We start from the raw sequence: 18523 nt of genomic DNA, 5'->3' as shown, positions 1-18523 counted from the left end.
TTATTGTTTTCATTGCACGCATGCCACAAAAAGAAAAAACGCGCCACCTAAACGTAGTGGGCATATAACTGCCATAAAATATTTACATTTTAAAATAAATCTACCACTAACTGCTTATATAATTTTGATAGAATGAAAGGTGTATTCTAGGAAACAATTGTATTAGATGTAGAAACTTATTGTTTGTTTGAACGCACATCTCGGGAAAACTTGATAATCTTGGTGCAAAGGTATATTGGATTGAACTATTGAAAGCAGAAGTCAGTTTAACCGCAAAAGGATGAGTTTAACAAAAAAGGGGGGGGTAAGAGCACAGAAAACAAGCATTTGCAATGCAAGAGGTCTCGCATTTGCAAGAGTTTAAGTTATTGGCATTGTAAATGACAATGCCTTATTTAGGTTTTCAAAACCAATATGTAAATAAAGGCATTGTCATTTATAATGCCAATATCTCAAATTCTCGCAAATGTGAAATCTATTGCATTGTAAATGCTCGTTTACATTGGCTGGGAGCAGTCGAAGGGTGATGGGGCAAAGGTGGGGGGGGGGGGGAGGAAAGAGTTAAGTTTGAAAGGTAAATGGAGGGTCAGTTTAAATGAAAAGGGCTGTGGGAATCTTCCTGGGTAAACTAAAAACAAATACTCACCCTGCATTTTAAATAACAAGCATTTGTAACACACGGACAACGGGAGAGAGGACGCGAGAGCAAAGCAAATGGGCAGCCTGAGAACATTTATGGCCCATGAGGGAGATAAGCTATGCGTGGCGTGGGGATGTTGTGAGGGCTGGAAGGGAAGGGCCCCAAAAGAGACTATGTTTTAAGGGAATGGGCTTGTCCTGTGCTGGCTGGTGCTCAGGGAAATAAAAGAGAGTAAGGGGTTAAGGGTGGGTGCATGGTGGGAGGGTGACTGAGGGTAACGGACATAAGCCCCCTTAACCCCTTACATGCTCATGACAGAATGGTTGTCATGAGCACAAGTTCTAGTGTGCTCATGACTGAACCATTCCTTCATGAGCACATGCTCAAGAAATCCCTCTGCTGCAGACAGCAAAGGGATTTCCTTTTTTTTTTTGCCTGCGAAGGTGGGGGGGGGGAGCTCCCCCCCAACCTCCCCAAGCCTATTTGTGAATTTCTTTGCAATGACGCAACGAAATCGAAACTGAAACTGAGTTTCAGTTTCGGTGCTTGTGGGGCTATCTCAGCCCCCCACCGAGCAGCGAAAAAGATGAGGTATCGTTGGAAAGGGGAGAATCTCCCCTTTCCAATGGTACTCTTCCCTAGTGGATCCCTGCTTGGGGGGGGGGGGGGGGATCACCCCAGGAGGGTGTTTCCCAAGCAGGGATCCACCCACTAGAGCCAGGGAGAGGGGGAGCAGCCCCTTGGGCAAGGGCCTTTGCTCCCCCATATTTGTTTGGCCGCAACAGCCTTTCTGCCCCATCTGCCCCCCCCTCCCCCCGGGGGGGGGCGGAAAGCTCACAAGAAACCAGGGATTATTATTTATTTATTTTTGACGTTTGGGTGGGGGCTGCCCAAAAAGGCCATGGCAATGCCCCCACCGCCCAGAGAAATGCAAGTCTTTCTGCCCCCTTGGAGGGCAGATGGGGGGGGGGGGGGGGGGGGGGGGGGAGTACCCCTGTGGGGGTAGAAAGCCCACTAGGAACCAGGGGATTTTTTTGTTGGGGTGGGGGCTGCACAAGAAGGGCATGGCAATGCCCCTACCCGCCACAGAAAAAAATACAATAGTCTTTCTGCTCCCCCCATGGGCAGATGGGGGAAATAGCTCCTAATCTGCCCCGGGGAGGCAGAAATCCCACTAGGCACCGGGGATTTTTTTTTTTTTTTTATAATGCAGGAGTGGGGACTTCCCAGAATGGGCATGATAATTCCCCCACCCTAAACACAACAGTATTTCTGCCCCTCCCCAGAGGCATATTGGGTAATAGCCCATTATCTGCAGATAATGGGCAGATTCTGCCCACCCCCCCACGATGGGCAGAGGCCCCTGATCTGCCCCCGGGGGGGGGGTCAGAAAGCCCACTAGGCACCAGCGATAACTCTGGCTTTTTTTTATGCGTGGGGGTGGGGGCTGCCCAGAATGGGTATACCAATATACCGATTACTCTATCCCCCAAAAACAGCCAAAGTCTTTCTGCCCCCCTTGGGGACATATTGGGGAACCCCCCCCCCCCCCCCCCGATTCTCCCCCCAGGGCAGCAGAAAGCCCACTAGGCACAGACTTGTTTTTAGCAATGTGCCTACCTGTGGATTTTGGACCCTAGCGCAGCCGAAACACAGGGAAACCTAGCAAACCTGTAAAAAAAATTAAGCTAGACACCCAGGGGAATCCAGGATGGGGTGACTTGTGTGCCTCTCACCAGGTTACGTTACCCAGAATTCCTTGCAAACCTCAAACATGGTTAAAAAAAACAAAACATTTTCCTCACATTTGTGATGGAAAGTTCTGGGATCTGCATGGATCCACAAAATTCCACCCACCCCGCATAACCCAAAGTCTTCTGAGAAAAACAGGACCTCACTTGTGTGGGTAGGCCTAGTGCCCGCAACAGGAAACGGCCCAAAACGCAATGTGGACACACCACATTTTCACAGTGAAAACTGACCCTTTTTTTGCAAGGTGCCTAGCTGTAGATTTTGAACCCTAGCTCTGCCGGCACCTAGGGAAACCTAGAAAACCTATACATTTTTTTAAACTAGACATCCACGGGAATCCAGGATGGGGTGACTTGACTGGCTCTCACCAGGTTCTGTTACCCAGAATTCCTTGCAAACCTCAATATCTGTCCCCAAAAAAAATTACAAAAAACATTTGCCTCACATTTCTGTGGTGGAAAGTTCTGGAATCTGTGTGGATCCACAAAATTCGTAAAGACTCCGAGAAAAATGGTATCTCACTTGTGTGGGTGGGTCAAGTACCAGAGACAGGCAAGGGCCCAAAACCTAGTGAGGCGACTTCAAAATTACCTAAAACAAAACAAACTGGTTTTGCATGGGGGGGGGGGGGGTTTCCACATGAGTTTTTGGCCCCGGGCTCGGCTGCCATCTAGGGAAACCTACCAAACCCACACATTTCTGAAAACTAGGCACCCTGGCGAGTCCAGCAAGTTATGGCTTGCGTGGGTCCCCCAACATTTCCCTACCGAGAATCTCCTGCAAACCTCAAATTTAAAACAAAATCACTTTACTCAAATTTGTGTGGAAAGTTCTGGAACCTGCGTGGATCCACAAATTTCCCCCAGGTTTCCCGATAAAAATGGTACCTCACTCGCGTGGGTGGGTCAGGTACCCGCGACAGGCAAGGACCCAAAACCTATTGAGGCGACATCAAAATTACCTATCACAACACAACCTGGTTTTGCAAGGGGAGGTCCCAGTGAGTGTTTGGCCCCAGGCGCGGCGGCCACCTAGGGAAATCTACCAAAGCCACGCATTTCTGAAAACTAGACACCCGGGAAGTCCAGCAAGGTATGGCTTGCGTGGGTCTCCCAACATTTCCCTACCCAGAATCACCTGCAAACCTTAAATTGTTGAAAAAAATCTATTTTTTCTCACATTTCTGTGTGGGAAAGTTGTAGGATCACCGGGCTGACAAATTTCCTACCACCCAGTGTTCCCCCAGGTCTCCCGATAAAAATGGTACCTCACTTGTGTGGGTAGGCATAGTGACTGCAGCAGGAAATAGCCCAAATCGTACTGTGGATACTTAAAAATTATCTATAACAAAACTACCTTGACACCTGGGGTTTTGGCCATGGGCTCGCCGCCATCTAGGAATACCTACCAAACCCACACATTTCTGAAAACTAGACACCCTGGGGAGTCCAATGAGGTATGGCTTGCGTGGATCCCCCGTTTCCCTACTCAGAATCCCCTGCAAACCTCAAATTTAGCTGGGAAAGAAACACATTTCCCACATATTTGTGTGGAATCACCGTGGCGGCACAAATGTCCTACCCACAGCGTTCTCCTTAGTCTACCAAGTAAAATGATACCTCACTTGTGTGGGTGCCCTATAAAGAATTGGCTAAAACGTGTTTTTTAAATAAAAAATTTAGCGCTTAGAATTCTCGGTGCTATACCCTTATTCCCCTTGTTTTGGGATCTTCCCAGTCACAGGCCATTGCGTCACCCACACAAGTGAGGTATCATTTTACTCGGGAGACTGAGGAGAACGCTGTGAGGGAGGACATTGTGCCGGCATGGTGATTCCATCCAAAAGTGTGAAAATGTGTTTTTTTCAGCTAAATTTGAGCTTTGCAGGGCATTCTGCGTAGCAAAACGTTGGGGGATCCACGCAAGCCATACCTCGCTGTACTCCCCCGGGTGTCTAGCTTTCATAAATGTGTGGGTTTGGTAGGTTTCACTAGATGGCCGCCGAGCCCCAGGCCAAAAACTCATGGGACCACCCCCCTTGCAAAACCAGGTTGGTTTGTGATAGGTAATTTTGATGTCGCCTCGATAGGTTTTGGGCCCTTGCCTGTCGCGGGTACTTGACCCACCCACGCAAGTGAGGTACCATTTTTTTTCGGAAGACCTTGGGGAACGCGGGGTGGGTGGAATTATGTGGATCCACACAGATTCTAGACCTTGCCGCCACAGAAGTTAGGAAAATTATTTTTTGGGGACAATTGTTTAGGTTTGCAAGGGATTCTGGGTAACAGAACCTGGTGAGAGCCAGTCAAATGACCCCATCCTGGATTCCCCTGGGTGTCTAGTTTAAAAAAAATGTATAGGTTTGCAAGGTTTCCATAGGTGCCGGCAGAGGTAGGGTTCAAAACCTACAGCTAGGCACCTTGCAAAAAAAGGGTCATTTTAGGTCTCGCTGGCGTTGCAGTGCGAAGCGCTGCCGCCAACGAGTACTATTGTTGCCGTGTTTCCTCCCAAGGGAGACAGACCTGGGCATGAGCAGATTCTGCTCCGGGCACGAGCCGATTCTGCTCTGTGAACGCGCTTCACAGTGGAACAGCTTGTGCGCGTTAATTGACAGGCGCGCCCTCCAATCGGCTTCCCGAACGATGATAGACTAGCGCAGCTGCCACAGACACGTGACGCTATTACGCTGCGCGCTGTGTTGGGGGGCGACGCACTTGTATCCCTCGATTTCCGCACTGGTTGAGTGATGCATCTCCTCAATGTTTTATCATCACCAGAAGATTGACTTGCAGGATTCTTTAAACCCCAACAACCAGTGGACCAGTGAAAACATCCTCTTCTAAACGTGCATTAACAGATTATTTACTTTTTTGAGACGAAAGAAACGAAGTGATTTCGTCATTGCTTTTTCATTATCAGCTTTGGTAGAGATGCAGACAGAAAGAAGTAAGCAGTTTATCTGGCGGATACTCTAAGAGGCAGTCGCATCAAATACCTCCCAACAACTTATTAGAAAACATGCCATAACAATAATCCAGAACGGTAATGTACACTATGTAATACGCATAAGCAGAAATTACAATTTCTTTGTATTTGCCACTTTGTGTACAACTATCAAAAGGGAAAGATGTACATTTTCCTTATTTTCACACTGTTACCAACCTTGATATGAAAATACCAGTCGTGTGATAAAATAATGGCTATCCAACCCGATCTACACGCGTCCACTGGCTGAAACAGCGTCAGGAAAAGACAAGATTGGCATTACCAAGAATCGATCTGGTGGAACGCACGTCGCAAAAACTAACAGAGCTCTACCGCTGATCTGCTTAGTGTATACCCACTGTACTACCTAGAATAGAAAACCCAGTGAAACTGGCGTACCTCTCATTACGCGCCGCTGTCTATTGCGCGCGTGCAGGGGATTGTCTGTCGCTTGCCTGTGTTGCCCCTCCCATAAGTCAGCTTGTGCTGCCCCCGAGCGTCCTGTGCGTCCCAGTTTTGCCACTTAGCGCGCCCCCGCCCTCTGCTGCTCGTTGGGTTGTGGCCTTAGTGGTTCCGCTTCCCCCCTTTGGCTCCGCCATTGCAGCACGCGTTCCGTAGGTGCGCGAGAAAGCGAATAGGTGAGGGAAGGATCAACCCGTGACTGGGAGGAGACCCCGGGAGCGAGTCAAACAACTTCACCTGCTGGGAGAGAATTGGTGGTAAGATCCGTTAGCGAAGCTGACGAGTGTAAACTCATCCGTATTATTACCCTCATCTCTTTGAATCTCCCCCAAAATATCAGTACCGGAACATCCAAATTGCTGTGACCAACGCAATTCCCAAAACTTTGCTCCACTATTTCTCATTGACAGCTCTAACTATTACAGCCTGTCGGTCATCATCAAGATTCTTAAAGCATCTACCCTCACATTCTTCCTCTGCTAAGTTCTTAGTTATCTGATCTCACCAGTCTCTCGCCGGTGTTTCTCCTTCCCATCATCAGCTTCTTCCCACGAAGTGCTCCTGTCCATAGGCTAGACTTGTTAACCCAAATATATATTAATTTGCAGACAAAATATGTTGGTAGATGTTAACTTCCTAGGATTGAGGTCAACACTTGAAAATAATCAGTTGTTTCCGGTTTCCTTTACGTTGTTTGAAGCGGTGCTGTTTGGAATGTGAAGCGTGCAGCAGGGTGTGGGGTTTTTGCAGAAATGTTACTAAGGTATTCAAGGTGTTTTTCTAGCTTAGAAAATTAAAGAGAGGGCGTGCATGAAGGCCTGTTCTTTCATGTTTTCACAAGTTACCTCTGCCTTTAGGAGGTTCAGGATAAACATTGTTCTAATTTCCATCCCTCAGAGCAAAGCAAATATGACAAAGTACACAAACTGTTTGTACACGCTCACTCCGAGTAATCCATCTTCTCAGTTAGGAGAAACAGCTCCCTGTCCAACACACATTGATCACTACTTGAAATAAATGATTTCTTTAGGGTTTACGAATGTTTATTATTAAAGTCGATTTATTAAAGTCTGCAAATATCTTATTTTGGTTTTGTGATCGGCTCTCTGTGCTATTACGTTACCTATCGATATTGGATTGTTCGATGCGCTTATGTATTGCTCCGTAGGGTATTATTTCATTTTAGGGCAAAACCTATTTATGAATAACTATTGCTGACTAATTAATTGATACGTCGCGTTATGGACAGATTGTTTACTGAACTGTTGACTCAGCTGCTAGTAGCAGAATAGGTCTTATGGCATCCAAGCATGACTTGCTAAATTGGAATTTTATCATAAATTATTGAAAGAATCAGAATACATTTTGCTTCAAAGCCTCGAGGCCTTTTTTTGAATATTATGGGGACCTTTATTACATTTCTTCACACTAAACTGCACTGGTGATGGCCTGAAGCCACTCGTCTCTTGCTGCTAGACCTCATATGATACTTTAAGAATCACCTTCTCTCGCAATTTCTTCATGCTAAAAGTATTTAAAGGGTAATAACACTGGTTAGTGAGCAGGTCTGTGTTTCAAACTGATACCTCATATAGCCTTCTGTGTGTGTAGTGCATTACTCTTTTGAGTACTTTGTACTTGTAGACAGCATCGTTAAAGTGGCTGTATCAGATGAGAAATTAGCGGAATAGCCCTGTCAAATCATCCAAGCAAGGTTTACTATCATTATTCGTTATTTTCATAGCAATAAAATCCTAAAGGTACACAAACCCTGTGAAACAAACAACTCTGCTCAAATTAAAACAGAAATGTTTTAATGCTATCCTAAAATGAATAATATGTTAAACTTGAGAGCAAGTACTTGGTCTGAATTGCTTACTTTTTTGGTTAAACAAGTTTAACATAACCAAACTAGGGGATTTCAACTATGTCTATTTATTAACGGTGCATCTAAATTCACAAACCAGCAACTTGGCTGTGTTTCAGAGCATTTGCTCACTTTTGTGCTAATCTAAGAAGATTAGCCTCTTGCTGTGAATTAATTGCTTAGAGAAGCCTACGTGACCTGTTTAAAATAGTTAAATAATGGTGTTTCCAAGAGAGTTGGAACGAGGTATGACTAGACTAGGAGGTGACAAAGTATGAGAATTTGCCTTGCCTAGATGCTGCTGATTATTCTGAAATAGGGTGTGTGTGAAAAATGGCCATGACTCTTAGTAGGGAAATTTGTAGAATAAATGGCATCTGACCCTTGTACCCAGAAAACAATGCAGGGCAAGTCAATAACAGTTTCTGCTAAATGTAAAGTTTCAAGGTGAGGTGTTAAAACGACTGCTGATTTTTACACCTACTAGAGAATAGCAAGTGGACGCAGAATTGGGTGAGCGATGCAATACGAATAGTTATGGTCATTTGTTAACCTCCCACTCAGAGTGCACCGTAAAAACGGTCGCCTGGCAGTGCATTGGTGCTGCTACAAGATGCAGTACTCGTGGCCTGCTCTTGAAGGAGGCTAACAGCGGCAGAGAAACAAGAAGAGAATTACTTCACCTTATCATAATTGTTCCGAGTAATTGTCTGATACGAAGTGGAGTGGAAGCGCGGAAAGAGTCGCTGCATGGCTTGAGTAAGGAGCAGGAGCCGAATTAAGAAAAAACATCAAGTGATAACTTCATAATAAATCTGTACAAGTTGCTTGATAAACTAAATAAACTATGTAAAGGAGCCTTTGACTAACTTTTCGATAAAAAGGAAAATTCATAAAAAGCAAGTCTTGCATTCCATAGGCACGGTCCGTAGACTCTGCGATGCTTATGCACTACCGAGATGGAGACCTGAGTGGACCTGGAGGTCTTCTTGGGTTTAAGCAGAGAGCAGAAAAGGATTTGCTGTCCCTTTTTGTATAGTGGTCAGACAAATACAAATAAGAACCGGGGTATCAAAGATTGGACTGCAAAAAGAAGAGGGAAAACCAGAAGAGTAACTTGCTCCATCTAATCTCCCAAGTTTTGGACCAACATCCTCATCAACATCAGAACTGTTCCAATACTGCTACAGCACACAAATGATCAGAAAATCTACCTCTTCAGTAAATATAGGTTTTGCTACCCTCGAACATTCTGCGTGACTGAAAACAATCCTAAATCTTAACTCGGGACTCCCACCGTTACTCAAAACTCCATTGCACTGCAGCTAGCTTTGCGCTTTATATATACCTATGCATTCATACACATTCAAACTAGTGAAAAATGAAAAAGAGAAATTTCTAACTGAAAGGTATTTATCTGTATTTTATGCACGCGCATGAAGCAAGTGGCATGGGCCATTGGTTGCTAAATTCAGATATGGCTTTAACAACCCCTCCCTTTAATTCTAGGGCATTATTACCTCATTAATGTAACCAATTCTTCAGTATTTGGCATTTTGCACACAGCTGGTCCTGGATTGGAGACACATTGTTTCGCTTCCCTGCGGAACCGCTACTGGCCCCCAGCTGCAGAAAATATGCTGCATGGCTAAATACTTATAAGGCCCTAAAGGCGAGACCTATTGCACTGCAAATGCTTTTTCTTTGCAGCCATCTATTGCCTCCTGTCGCACGCATGTCCTCCTCTTCACCTGCCTTCCATCTCCCTCGCTTTCCTTCTCCCTTCTTTCCGTCTCTTCCGCTCTTTCCCCTAGCTGCATCTTCTCTTCCACTCTTAACCTCCCCCCCCCCCCCCCTTTCCATGGGCTTAATTTTAACAGGTGTCTCACGGAATGCCTATTATGCGTCGCACTTTTTTCATTTTCTGCCCCCTCTCTACCTTCCTCTCTTGCTTTCATCGCCCGCTCTCTCCCTCTTTTTTGGTGCCTCCGCTGTTCTTTTTCTCTCCAGCAGTCTATTGCCTCCTGTCACACGCGTCGTCCTCTTCACCTGCCTTCCTTCTCCCAGGCTTTCCTTCCCCCCTTCTTTCGTCTATCCTGCTCTTTCCCCTAGCTGCCGCTTCTCTTCTCTCCCACTCTTAACCTCCACCCCCCACCCTTTCCAGGGGCTTAATTTCTCACTCGACACCACCACAATATCACTCACCGCCACCACAGTATCAATCTGTACAAACCATTCAACAACTGGCTCTAATATGTTGTCTCAATATTTAGGCTTTATTACAAATGGCACAAAATAATGATAATATTTAACTTCTGTTCTTGAATTTTAGGCGTAATTAAATACACTAAACATAATCTTCACAAGAGTTATTAAAAGTTTAAACGATTGCCATTATAATTTACATTAACTTTTAAGTATTTGCAAAAATTAAAAGCCATTGTTATTTGTAATATCAATACATCTAAGTCACGTAAATACAACACATATTGCATTTCAAATGCTATAGGTGTCACATTTGCAACAGTTAAAACTATTGACATTGTACATGAGAAAGCTAGTAATTTCAATACCAACGCATAAATAAAAATTTTTGTCAATTTACAATACAAAAAGCTCAGACTTTCCAAATGCGAGACCTATTGCATTGCAAATGCTTGTTCACTGTGAAATTGTGGTGAGTCCACGTTGCGTTTTGCGCCGTTTCCTGTCGCGGGCACTAGGCCTACCCACACAAGTGAGGTACCATTTTTATCGGGAGACTTAGGGTAATTCAGATTTGTAGAGCATCTGTTATTACCTATTCACTTTCGATGCAATTCTACCTTCCAAATGAAAGACAATGTGTAAAAAAGAAGTCATTTTGAAAAATGACCGATAATTCTCATGCTTGTATGAGTATTCCCAATTACGCAAATGTGCAAATATCTACTATTTCTAAATTGAAGAGGAGGGAGTGAGAAAGGCCTAGCAGCGAAGGTGTTGAACAAAGCTGATGCATTTGGAGCGACGATGTGGCATAACATGCAAAGCTGGGGACTTTGGAACTGGAGAACGCCGTTCAAGTGTCTGCCTAAGTTCTCTGTGCCTTCCAAAAGTCAAATGCAGACACGTTGAGTATTAGAAGTTTAGTAAAGCGAAAACCAGCTATTTATTTTTGCCTTTGTACGTTTCAAAGGGGACAGCAGGCAGATGCAGTGGCGCGAGAATACTTGTTAAACTAAAAAAAAAAACAATCCACATTTCTTCCTGGCATAAAACACGGACCACAAAAAACTTGACATATTACAACATATGATGTTTTGTTTTACTTCTTTAATAGGTTTTCGTTAATATTAGAATATTTGAATTCAATGTATATATTGCTGATATACCAAAAGATAAGCTTCAAAGCACGTACATGCTACACAGCATCAGCAAAATTCCAGTGCTGTACAGCATGAACAAAAGAAAGCAATAATCACCACTGACGCGCATAGGCTCTCAGTTCATTTCTAAACGCTATATGTGCAGCATACCGTGGCACCCTGCCAGAGTTGCTTGCGGCAAAGCACAGGCTAGAGAGCAGAGATCCATGACTTTGTTTGCATTACTTTTACTGACCTGGAAATGCAATAACGAATGTTCTCATGAACGCTGGCACAATCTACTTCCTATAGGATACGGACTAGGTTCTCTTTTGTTTATTTAAATAATGCAATGGTGAGGGTATGGGGAGCCGTCGTGTATGAGGGATGTAAAGAACAAATCAATGTAAGAGTGGGCAGCAACCAGGGAGGGGGAAGTGGTGTAACAGAATAGAGGATTCTCAAGAGCATGGGGTTTTAACACAGATACAGTTTGATTGAGAGGAGTGGGAGAAGCAACCAAGTAATCTTTTACAAACAAACTACCAGGCAGATAAGCACCAGTCTGCTCTTCAGTGCCTTATGAACCACTTAAAGAATGTGTTAAGGCTTTCAGCATGAAGTTCATTTTTATGAAAGCATGCCAGCTGCAGTCCAGTCCATTAAAAAACAAAACAGTAAAAGGCAAATGATGTGGCACCCTGCGAAAACTAAGAGCAAACCTTAAAGGCAGGCATGAACCGCGGTCTCTGTTTATGGTGAGGGGTAACCATGCTGTACTATTACCACCTGCATTCCCAAGCTGGGCTGCGACCCTGAACAGGCACGTAGTTCGTGTTTATCGGGCACAAAAAAAGGTAAAGGAAAATAAAGATTGTGGACCCGAGACCTAGTGCAGACTATGAATTAATTCGCTTCCTTCATTTGTGGGTTCCAATCGGCACTCTTTTTCGACCACCTGTGGTAAAAAATATAAAGCAATCCGTGAAGTACGGTCAAAGGAGCCAAATGAATTCAAAAATAAATAACAGCACATATAGAATTGTTCTAAAGATCAAATTAACCCCCACCTAGAGAATGGCTTGAAAGCAACAGGGGGAGGGTTGAAGGGAAGCACATTAGGGAGAAAAGGTGAAAATACATGTTCTTTTGTGGACTGCCTAATACCAAAGAAAACAAGCATTTTTAAGTAAAAGCACCACTTCATTGTTTCACTTCATAGATACCTCACAGTACGATATAACTAAACCGTTTGCACAGCGATGAACCCTTTCTGAGCACAATCTGTGGATGCAGGTGGCTCTTACGAGGCTGCAGCTTTAACATGGCGGGAGGGTGTGAGGGATGGGATGGGAGCAGCAGGCAAAAGGAGGGGGGGGGGAGGGGGGGGGGGGGAGAGGGAGGGATGCAATGCCTAATGCCTTTTTACAAATTAGACTTCAACAAGCACAATCCCTCTTAAAGGGAAGCCCAACACCAAACTAATATCCTACCAAAAAAGCTTAAGTGATGGTGGACATTGAAAAGTGCAAAAAGACAATGCAAAGCAACAGAGCGGGAGGCAGAATTAAGAACGGTGGCATTAAGAGGAGGTGGAAAGGAGGAATGCTATATTTATATTTAGCGCTATGGCACCGAAGCTGAACATAGGCAAATAGTAATAGAGCAGGAAACCAAGAAAAAAATAGTCCCCCAAAGAAAAAATAAAGAACCGTAGCAAAATGAGACAGTACTTAGTCCCTGCTCTCGTGGGAGGAATGAAAGAAAAGGCGGGACAAAAAGGCAGGACTGACCACTTGTAAGCAAGGGTTTTTAAAGAACACAAGCAAACATCAAAATTAGGGGGGTGGCTTTAATCCCACAAGAGAAGTATACTAAAGTATACAAGAGGTCGTACGCTTAAGCTTGATCTAAAAAAGGCATTTTGTGACATTACAAGTCAAGGCCTCATTACAAATTCCATTTCAAATCACAGCATACGATTCTCAAAGCTTGTGAAATATACATTTTGAACCTATCATAATAACAGCTTAAAATTGAAGTTCCATTTAGACTTGTTACAAATAACTACTTTTTATCATGTACAATCCAAATACAAACAAAATACTATTCCTTCCACATAATATCATTATCAATACAAATGCAGCAAACCAATCTTACTTTATGAAGGGAAAGGTTATGCTGGGTATTAAGCCATTCACAAAAAAAACTTGAAAGGCCATGTAACACAGCTAGCTCTATAATTACACTCATTATGAATCTGGCCCAACTTAACTAACTGAAGAATTTGCATGATTTTGTTTTTTCACAAATGCCTCTATAAGCGCTCACAGGACATTAGAGTTAAAAATGCATGTTTCATAAAGTGATCGAAAAGGAGGCTCGTATCTGGTCACATCTATAAGGTAAGCTTCGGAAGACACCACTTAGCACCATAATAATGCTGACTGCAGAAACGGTTCCACAAACGTGCAATCAGGGCTTTAAAGACAACTGCCTTTATTTCAAGTTACGCAGAACAACTCTTTGAATGCAAGGCTAATCTTTATCACTGAAAAAAATAAAAAGAGGGTTTCCTTAGAGACAGCAGCAGAGGGATGCGTCCTGGCCCCAACAGTCTTCTCTCTTTTGGGGTGCGATCGAGTGGAGGAAATTGAACCGCATGTCCTTTTCTTTTGCCCCGCCTATGGAAAGCTAAGGTCCTGGTGGCTGTTACAACTGTGCAGAAACATGGGGATTAGACAATACACAGAGGTGCACAGGCTTTTTAAGCATGAAACGGATACACTTGAAGTGTTCACCATTTCCCGGTTCCTACACTCGATGTGGTGCATTCGTAGAGCCATTCTAAAGAAAACCCTTTTAGAAAACTCAGCTCCTAGTAACCTGTATATATGCTGCTATGCCATGTTTGCACATATTCATCATATGATCGTTTCTCCTGTAATTACCCTCCCTTTAACGTTTTACTGTACAACACTATCTGTTCTAACGTTTTTTCCTAACATTGCTACATATATCTATTAGATAAAGTCAAAAGCTTCTTAACAACCGACAGGTGTCTTCTATACCAATGAATTTGTTATTTTTTTTAAATAAGTGTTACTCTATCCCCTGCTGCACTCAAGGTAGAACATACAAACTGTTGTACATTGCACCATACCTCACAGGACCGAGAGATGCCATGAGGGAGCATACTCCAGAATGTACTAGAAAACATTGTACAACTTAGAAACATTATTTCTTAATAAAGAACTAATGTACATAGATTCTATGATATATTTTAATGTTTTCTCTTCTTATTCAAAATGTATTGCATTGTCTTTATGTGCTTTTATGGCCTGTACGGTCGAAATAAAGCTTTTTTTGACTGACAATTTTAAATGCAATTCTTGCCATGGATATGGTTGTTGTATGCCTCTGTTCGTGGCACATTATGGCACAACATGTGGCTAACACTAGCAAAAAAAACGATTAATGGGCAGAATGCAGAACAATGTCATACATTCACCCCAGTACAGAGATCTGGGCCTAAATCGATCGTTTTTTGCTCACCATGCCATTCCAGTTGGGACCCAGCCATATTCAAATCAGTCTTAACCCTGTGCCCCATGGGAACAGTCCAGCCCGAACTGCCAGGCCAGGTCCTCCCTGGACTGGAAACAAGCATCCTAGGACCGGTTTCAGGGTTTCATCCCTCTTCAGCCAGGATAGCTTGAGTCCAACGGCATGGAGAGCACAGGACTCACGTCTGAGCATAACCGTCCCACTCGGGGTGACATGTGGTTAACACTAGTACACAAAACATGCTTTTACAATAAGACACCATTAAAACCAAGCGACACGTATAAGTTAATTGCGTGTTTTAGAACTCTAAGCAAATGTTCAATGCATGCAATTTCAACTTATTCCCGCCACAGTCGTGCAAAAAAACAATTGCTCGGTTACAAGACTCACTGAACCGGGGCATCCTTCGGAGTTTAACTTTACTACTGATTATCAGCTTGAAGTGTGAAATTACATTGAAACCGCTCATTCAAAAAAAAAAAAAACTGAAACGTTGGCATCAATATCAGGCGTTATAAAGTCCGAAACAAACAACGGATGCAAACAGGAATCTTTCGAAAAGGAATCAAAGTGTTAAAAAAAGGTTTTATCCGGAGCTATATGAAACGGAATTTGTTATAATCACTCAATTGTCTTCTAATAAGATTTAAAATCCTTGAAACTGTAAAGCTCTATACTCTTGTTGTACTGTCAGGCACTACCTTTGGTTAAAAACACAAAGCGGACTAACTACACTGGTAACCCGAGTTGGAGAAGACAAGCGGTCGGGTGGAATGTCAATGCCCAGTCAGGACAGGGTCACTGTCATCCGATACAGAATGCTATAAGATTGGCCAGAAAAAGTCAACAAAGTACGAGTAAGGACGGTGTGAAAGACCACAGGCAGCGCGGAGTGATCAGACGGCTATGTTAAACTAGGCAACCCACATATGCCAACCGCTGCAAACAATCCAGACTTTGTTTAGGAAACTGTGAAGTAGTTAATATGTTTTCACGGGGAGCACAACTTTTTCAAGAACTACAGAAGTTCAAAAGAAGATGAGGAGTTATGCAAAAATAAATTAAAAAGGAAGACGTTAGAGGGGCCGAAGTTCTCTTAAGTATGGAGTGAAAAAAGGTTACGGCCGCGATCCGCAATCTCGGGAACTTCCCGAACCGCTCTGGTTTTCGGTAGCGGCAGTGAAGCGGTCTTGGCAGTCTTCCACTCTCCCTACTTGCACTTACATGTTTGAGGCTGGCAGAACCCAACACCGGTCAAGACAGTCTAGAGTTGTTTTACCACCGTACGCTCTTGTCGCCGTTAGGAAGTAGACTTCTACGGGCGGGTCCGCGAGAAGTTGACGTAGGCAAGAAAGGGTGTGGCAGAAGCGCGTGCCGCTCGCAGTTTGAGGCGGACATAGACTAGAGGCCGTGGCAAGAGAAAACGGACAAGAGCAGAAAATGAATTTGAGCCAGCTAAGTGGGTGGCCATCTTAAAATAGTAAAAACACCATCCTAGTTAGAGCTATTTAAGGTCAAAACAAACAATTCGCCTCCAAATTCAAACTGTTCTATCTTTGGCAGAATACTACTCAAATACTATTGAAATGCATCACTTTGAGAGCGCAAAGTTGTAACCTCTCAAGTTGCTTCGTAATTGCACGAGAGAGATGTGCACACTGCTGCAGAGGAGACTCACGAGAGATGTGCACACTGCCGCAAAGGAGACTCACTGTACTGGCCTCAGTGTGCTCTGTGTGTCAGGAGTTAATTAATTTGACACGTTTAACATAATTATTTAAGTAGGCTGCAGTCTGCAACTGCTACTCTCTGCCCTGCCAACTACCCAGGTCAAACAGGATTACTTTAGAAGCAATCCCAGAGTCATTGGATGATCATCCAACTACTCTAGAAGTCATTTTCACATCATCAGACATCATCAAGCTCTTGAAGTCATCAGCAGAGTTTAGAAACTTGAGCTCGATGACTTGTGGATGACTTGAAAATGAGCATCTGATGACTTCACAAGGTGTGACTATTCCTGATGACTTCAGGAGGATTTAAGAATGAGTATGCGATGACTTCACAAGGTGTGACTATTCCTGATGACTTCGGGAAGACTTAAGAATGAGTATGCGATGACTTCACAAGGTGTGACTATTCCTGATGACTTCAGGAGGATTTAAGAATGAGTATGTGATTACTTCATAAGATCCAATTGTGCTTGATGATTTGAAAATAAACATCCAAATCTCCACAAGCATCATTTCTTCTTAACATGATGAAATTTCTCCTTATGTTTTGAGAATGATTATACTTCTAGTGCAAGAGGTAAACACCCATTACAACTAATCTTTTACCACTACTACCATCACCCCGCATACCATCACAATGCAACTACCATTACTCGGCAATGCCATTACAACGCATGGCATTACAATGCATATGCATTTACCACACATGCTTTTACAACGAAATTTGTTGTAAATGCATGAATGGTAGAAGCATATATGATTTATATGTAAGTATAAGGTATGTATAGGGTTTGGGTTTTGGAGTGTAGGGTTATATGTTTTGGGGTTCAGGGGTAATTTTAGGGTTAAGGCGTTTGGGATGCTGGGGTATTTATAGGGTTCAGGGTGGGTTTAGGTTTTGGGGTGTCTGGGTATTTTTAGGGTTCAGGGTGGGTTTAGGTTTAGGGTGCAGGGGTATTTTTAGGGTTTAGGTTTTGGGGTGCAGGTTTATTTTTAGTTGTCAGGGGTAGTTTTAGGGTTAAGGGCATGTTTGAGTTTTGGGGTGCCCAGGGTATTTTTGGGGTTCAGGGTGGGTTTAGGTTTTGGGGTGCAGGGTTATTTTTAGGGTTCAGGGTCGTTGTAGATTTTGGGGTGCAGGTTTATTTTTAGTGGTCATGGCTAATTTTAGGGTTAAGGGTATGTTTGGGTTTTGGGGTGCTGGGGTATTTATAGGGTTCAGGATGGGTTTAGTTTTTGGGGTGCAGGGGTATGTTTAAGGTTTAGGTTTTGGGGTGCAGGTTTATTTTTAGTGGTCCGGGGTAGTTTTAGGGTTAAGGACGTTTGGGTTTTGGGGTGCCCAGGGTATTTTTGGGGTTCAGGGTGGGTTTAGGTTTTGGGGTGCAGGGGTATTTTTAGGGTTCAGGGTCATTTTAGGTTTTGGGGTGCAGGTTTATTTTTAGTGGTTATGGGTAATTTTAGGGTTAAGGGTATGTTTGGGTTTTGGGGTGCTGGGGTATTTTTAGGGTTCAGGGTGGGTTTAGTTTTTGGGGTGCTGGGGTATTTTTAAGTGGCATGGTGGGTTAGGGTTTTGGGGTGTAGGGGAATTTTTAGGGTTCAGGGTGTGTTTGGGTTTAGAGGTGCTGGGGGATTTTTAGGGTTCAGGGTGGCTTTAGGTTTGGGGTGTAGTAGAAAATTTAGGGATCAGGGTGTGTTTTGTTTTTCGGGTGCTCAGGGTAATTTTAGTGTACAGGGTTCAGTTTAGGTTTTGGGGTGCTAGGGTAGGTTAAGGGTTCAGGGTGGGTTTGGGGGTGTAGGGGTATTGTTAGTGGTCAGGGTGTGTTTTAGGGTTCAGGGTGGATTTGGGGTGCCAAGGGTAATTTAAGATTTTAGTGGGCATGGGTATTGGGGTGGTATGGGTAATTTAACAATGTTAGGGGTGTTTAGTTATTGGGATAAAAAAGGCCTTTTTTTGTTTTTAGTTTTTAAAAAAAAATAATTAAAATAAAATATATATATACATATCATATTAAAAAATATATATATATTTACCATAAACACTTTTACAAACTTTATGCATTCACCGTGCACGCCTTTGCGTTGTCATGGCATGCGTGGTAAAGGCATATGGTCAACCTCGGAGATGGGTATCTGGTTCGAGCCTCGGCAGGGAGGCTGAAAATACTGTGATCCT

The 18523-nt window shown here is 43.6% G+C and overlaps 1 protein-coding gene across 1 annotated transcript in view; it reads right to left on the bottom strand.

Moving 5' to 3' along the window:
• Positions 1 to 15977, bottom strand: part of VAMP3 (vesicle associated membrane protein 3) — a 289917-nt gene extending 273940 nt beyond the window's left edge. The window contains exon 1 of the mRNA XM_085604501.1: positions 15845 to 15977. Within this exon, the coding sequence (XP_085460627.1) occupies positions 15845 to 15846 (2 nt within the window). The 5' untranslated portion in view covers positions 15847 to 15977. The remainder of the gene's footprint in view (positions 1 to 15844) is intronic.
• Between the last annotated feature and the right edge of the window lie 2546 nt (positions 15978 to 18523).

The sequence above is a fragment of the Triturus cristatus genome, chromosome 1_2 (genome assembly GCF_964204655.1).
Source record: "Triturus cristatus chromosome 1_2, aTriCri1.1, whole genome shotgun sequence".
Taxonomy (NCBI): Eukaryota; Metazoa; Chordata; class Amphibia; order Caudata; family Salamandridae; genus Triturus; species Triturus cristatus.
Note: the sequence above shows the minus strand (reverse complement) of the source record. Positions and strands in the feature narration are given on the sequence as shown.